Below are 6,063 nucleotides of genomic sequence, written 5' to 3'. Positions count from 1 at the left end.
AATGTGTCATGACATCTTTGACGGTAGGCATGGAACGATGGAAGTCAATCTCATGTTATAGCTTGTGATAAGACTGCAGTTTCGTTGACGTCATCCTCTATATTAAGCAGATGATGTCATGCCAATTCCAAACTTGGCGTGAAAAATAGGGCCATGCTCACTTTTCTCACAAGAGCCTGAATGAAAAGGAAATGGACAAGAAACTGTAAAATATTCAACCCTCTTCCATTAGCTTGGACAGAGCGAGAAAACTGCTCACGCTGTCAATTTCATAACACATTAAAGAACAGAGACAGGAAAAAAAAGAGCACGTGTGCATTAAATTTTGTTTTCAATAAAGATGCATCTTGTATAAATCCTCAGTTCAGCATTCAGTAACACTTTACTTGAAGGGGGTGTTCATAAGACTGTCATGACACCTTTATAATCATGATATGATTCATCATGAATATTAAAGGGCTTTATACATGCTTATGACAGCTGTCATTAAGTGTCATTAGCTCAGTTAAGTCATTTTAAATGTAAATATGCATTTGAGATGTCCTTGCTATGTCAACTTGACAAATAAGTCATAACCTGTTTTAGACTTTGTAATGACAACTTATTACCAAGACAACATAACTTGTCATAAACATGACTGTCATGAGGTAATTATTAGTGAGGTGACATTGTGGCTTCGAAGCATGTATCAAAAATATGATACATCTCGCAGTGAAGGGGAGCTTGATTTGTTTGCCATAATCACATGATCAGTGACTTCCGAAGCTTCGTTTTTTTGCCAATACCCAAGTGATTCAACTAATTGTATAACAGCTTCATTAATATTTAATGATGTTTTAATGACAACTTTAATTTGTATTACTAGTTTAGGTCCAGAAAAATATTTATATTGTTTGTAAACTCTGACACAATTACAAGAATCATGTTTATGACAGATTTATGACAAGTTATGTTGTCTTGGTAATGTCAAGTTGACTAAGACAGTTACAATGTATTAGTTAATGTAAAGTTGTCATAACAAAAACATCTCAAACAATGTCACCTTTGCATTAAACATGACGCAACTTATCTAAGGACGCTTATGCCGAGTTCAGACTGCATGATTTCAGCCCAGATTTTGACTCGTGACAAGTTGAGAAATCGCTGACAAATGGGAACAAGCACTGTGATTTCAGGCATGAGTAACAATCACACAGTCTGAACTATCAAAGATGCAATCTGAGAGAATGGGAGCTAAGTCAGCAATTCAAAATCATGCCGTGTGAAAGGTGTTCTAATTTAAAAAAATAATGGTGATTGTTTACAGCCAATGAGAGAGCAGCATCCACTACTATGGGTATCTGCTGGCCAACGAGAGGTTGGTGGCGAAGTCAAAAGGGCTTCTTTTTGATCTATTTGGAACCACCCATGTCTGTTTGACGTGTCATCTGTGCAATACCAAAACCAGGTCGAAAAAAAAATAAAAAGGTGGTGGAGAAACTATTCCCTTCAAAAGTCAGGTGAGCAATATAAGTACATTTTCTACCCCACTAAAGGCTTCTTTCCCATTGTGTAGGCTAGTTAATAACAAAAGATATACCACTTGACCTTGCGTTGTTCCCATGTCACTTTTTGCGTGTACCTGGTTGGGATATGTAATTTGCGGATCGAGACAAAGTTGTCAGCGATTCTCCTACTGTAAAGTCATGCAGTGTGAAACCCCCTGTCGCTGATCCATCTTGCAGTGTAAGCACAGCAGCGATGGAATACTAGCCCAAATAGTCATGCAGTGTGAAAACATCTGTGACGTGACTACTTTGAAAATCTTGCAGTCTGAACTCGCCTTTTTCCTAGAGATGGGTTGCGGCTGGAAGGGCATGCGCTGCGTAAAAACGAGCTGGAAAAGTTGGCGGTTCACTTCCCCTGTGGGGACCCCGGATTAATAAAGGGACTAAGCCAAAAAGAAAATGAATGAATGAAAAACTCGGCATTAGACAACATAACTATCATGAAGTAATTATATTATCTTTATATAATAATTTTATTATTTTTTATCTTTACTTTTATCAGTGAAACAAACCAATTTTGTTGTCAAAAATGTAGGTTAATGTGTCAATACTATATCAACTAATTGTATAACAGATTCACTAATATTTAATGACATTTTAATGACAATTCAATTTGAACAACTAGCTCAGGTCAAGAAAAATATTAATGATGGTGTTTAAAACTTATGACACAACTACAAGAATCATGTTTATGACAGATTTATGACAAGTTATGTTGTCTTGGTAATGTCAAGTTCACAAAGACAGTTACAATGTATCTGTCAATGTCAAGCTGTTATAAGAAAAATATCTCAAACAATGTCACCTTCGCATTAAACATGACGCAACTTATCAAAGGACACTTATGCTAAGTTCAGACTGCATAATTTTAGCCCAGAGTTTGACTCGCTGACAGGTTTTAAGAAATTGCTGGCATATGCCTGACATCATTCATGTGAGTAACAATCACACAGTGTGAACTATCAGAGACGAGATCTGAGAAAATCGCCAATGAGTCATTGACACCTGTGATATATTTGGCATACTAAATATCTGGACCTGTCGGCGATTCAAAATCATGCCGCGTGAAATGTATTATGATTGAAAATCTGGTGTTCTGGTTGTTTCCATGTCACTTCTCACATGTACTTAGTTATGAGAGTAGTAGTTTGCGGACTGAGACAAAGTTGTCGGCGATTCTCCAATTGCAAAGTCATGCAGTGTGAACCCCCCTGTCGCCAATCCATCTTGCAGAATAAACACAGCAGCAATGAAATGCTAGCCCAGATAGTCATGCAGTGTGAAAACATCTGTGATGCGATTACTTTGAAAATTGCGCAGTCTAAATTCAGCATAAGACAACAGAACTAGTCATAAATCTGTCACAAACATGTTTGTCATAAAGTAACTATAATATTTTTCTGTTTATTTTTATAAGTAATACAGACTGATTTTGTTGTTAAAAATATAAAAAAAAATGTGTCAATACTGTCAACTAATTGTATAGCAGCTTCGTTATTATTCAATGACGTTTTAATGACAAATTCATTTTGTACCACTTGTTCAGATCCAGAAAAATATTTATGATGGTGTTTAAAACTTATGACACAATTACAAGAATCATGTTTATGATAGATTTATGACAAGTTATGTTGTCTTGGTAATGTCAAGTTGACAAAGACAGCTACAATGTATTTGATAACATCAAGTTTTCATAACAAAAACATCTCAAACAATGTCACCTTTGCTTTTAAATTGACAAAACTTATCGAATGACACTTAAGGGCCCTGTCATACACCTGGCACAATAAGGCGCAAGATGTGTTTGCCGCTATTTGTTGCTATTTTCAGATTTTCACGTTTTGCGCCACGTTGTTTAAATAGCAAATCCATTTGTGACACTTTGTGGACTTATGTGCGCACTGGTCTAAAATATCAGTGTGTTAAGGCGCATTGTTGGCACGTAGCTATTTTGAAGAACTGAAATAGACTGAAATATCATTTATTCTTTGCAGGTAATTAGAACTGAATTAAAAATAGTTTTGAAACAAATCTTTGCATTTAACAAGCGAAATTAAATATGTAAGCTAATGGATGTCTTTAGTGGAATGCAATACAATACAGCTTCCTTATCCATGAAAGTAAAGTTGTAGAGAGTAAAAGTAAAGAGAAAGAGAAAGTAAAGAAGCCAAATGGAGGACGTTTATTCTTCATCCTTGTGCTGCAGATGGTCTGTTTTCTTGCTAGTAAAGTATTCAGTATTTCCACTTAGAAAGTATTCCACGTAAAAAGCATATGCGCCGTGGCCAATTACTCTTAAATGGAATGGGAGAAGACACTCTGACTGGTATGATACAAGATATGCTCATAACACCCATAACTCATTAAAAGCTTAAGTACAAACCTGTTACACCATGTGCCAGGGTGCAGAGCATATTTTTTCATCATTAACCTAGCAAAAGTTGATTCGGACACACTCTTTTGCAACATGTGCTTTAGATTTTGCGCCTAGATCGTTACAATAGAGCCCTTAATAACAGTTATCATAAGCATGCATAACATCTCATTCATATGCATATGAACACCCCCCTCAAGTAAAGTATTTCCCAGAATTTCCGATTTAAGAACAAAGCAACCATATTACTCCCGAGATCAAGGATCCAAGGCTTCTCAAACCTTTAACAATATGGCCAATATCAGTTTGCTAGGAACATTGTGTTAACAAATCAGGAAATTTTTGCCAGCTTTCTGTGTAAAGTTCAGTCAAATACATGTTGTTTCGAGGTTTTTATAAGATTTGTTCAAGCACAGAGGAGTTGATTGGGTTGTAAGGGGAGGGACGCTAAGATGAAGTGGGCCAAACTTGGCAACCATCATAAGACTTCCCGAACATAACGTGGACTCCCCTCATTCATTCAAGAAGTGGGGATACTGGACAAAAATCCAGAGTTTCTTCTTTTCATTCCAGCCACTCTCTCACAAGGCATTTATTTTAGCCTTGAATCAAATAGCTTTATTGCAACGCAGGGGGTACTCCAGTGCAAGCACAAAATAACAGGCAAATGTTATCAATATTGACATTCTCCTTGGCGAACTCCAGGTTGGCTGGGTGAGGTAAGCCTCTGTGGTATGAGAACTGGCAAGTGGTTATCCAACACATCTTTGGGGAATAGCTAACACTAGAGCCAGCAGAGTTGAAGAAAACACAAAAACGCACGCAAAACGTCTGCATGGTTTTAATGGAATTGAAATATGTAGGTTTGCAAGGGAGAATCAGGAACCACACAAAGAGGAATCACTTCATTAAACTGACGATTTTACCACAAGTAGTTCATGGACTGTGTTGAAGGTCTACAAGGGGAAAATGAAAACATTTTGGACAAACTTTAAACGATAGGAAACGTGTATGCTCAAGAACTTTGCGAGGAAGAGCTTTGTTTAAGCACGTTTGTGAGACCTGCGGGAGGAGAGCATAACCTGAAAGACTTTCATGACATGGCAGATGCTCAGAAGTGATCGTATGCCGGGGTAGACATTTGTTTTCTTTGACAGTGCATGAGTCTTTTGGAGTAATGGGTTTCCAAGCCTTCTCTCAGGCAGTCTATCTTTTCATTGAGGCAGATCAGATCGCTACAAACGGCCCACTTCGGAACGCTGGTCAGATCACTGCAAATGGCTCTTCCTGCGCAAATACATAATCTACAATGCACCACATTCTTCATTCAGCTTTTGCCTCACTGAAGTCATTCTTCATTCAACACTTGTCTGTCTAAAGGCCAAACCATTCTGTAACTCCTCCTCTTCTGGGATCTGGTTTCTGCCTCTGACGCTCGTCCTCCATGAACTTCTCGTGCATCTCCTCAACAGAGCCCTCCTTGGACTTCTTATCCTTCTCAGGAAAGATATCCGGAAACTGGAAAGTTTGTTGTTGAGCCTGTAGAAAAAAGAAAAAAAAATAGGTAGAGATTTAAAGGCAAACACCAAAACAACAAGGCAACTTCCTTTAAGCGACAACAACTATGAAGAGATAATACTCGATTACCAAATTCACTTCACTGGGTAGATTACTATGAACGTTTCCTTTTCAATGCTGCACTGTAACATTTCAAAAACCATTCATAATCACCAATCCCAGACCAATGCCAATTTTATTTGAGAGGAATGAAGCCTGATGATGACAGCAGAGAAACAGTAACTGTTTTAGCTACGCAAAACTGGTATATCACATAAAACGGTTTCAAATAAAGAACTATTTCCATCTAATGGAGTCACAAAGAACAAATTACTTGCACCTCAGAAGATAAAAACAAAGTGAATGTGCGGTGGCTTGGGAGGTGCAAAAATGCTCTTTAAGAGTACAGTAACAACGCAGTTCTGTGAGGTAACACGGATTTTGGCTGAGGCATATTTTAGAATGACCAAAACAATTTGAGTGGCCGCCACGGACACGCCCTTTGACGAAAAATCTAAATATTTGCAATTTAACATTGCCAAGGCATTTAGATAACAAAAGCCAATTTTGGTGTTGATAGGATAA

The 6,063-nt window shown here is 37.6% G+C and overlaps 1 protein-coding gene across 1 annotated transcript in view; it reads right to left on the bottom strand.

Annotated features, from left to right (window-relative positions):
- Positions 1–4,744: 4,744 nt before the first annotated feature.
- The window catches only part of mrpl23 (mitochondrial ribosomal protein L23), a 38,449-nt gene continuing 37,130 nt past the window's right edge, over positions 4,745–6,063 (bottom strand). Inside the window, 1 exon segment of the mRNA NM_001002052.2 lies at positions 4,745–5,460. Within this exon segment, the coding sequence (NP_001002052.1) occupies positions 5,296–5,460 (165 nt within the window). The 3' untranslated portion in view covers positions 4,745–5,295.

Source organism: Danio rerio, chromosome 25 (assembly GCF_049306965.1).
Source record: "Danio rerio strain Tuebingen ecotype United States chromosome 25, GRCz12tu, whole genome shotgun sequence".
NCBI classification, from domain to species: Eukaryota; Metazoa; Chordata; class Actinopteri; order Cypriniformes; family Danionidae; genus Danio; species Danio rerio.
This window is presented reverse-complemented; position numbering and strand designations above follow the sequence as displayed.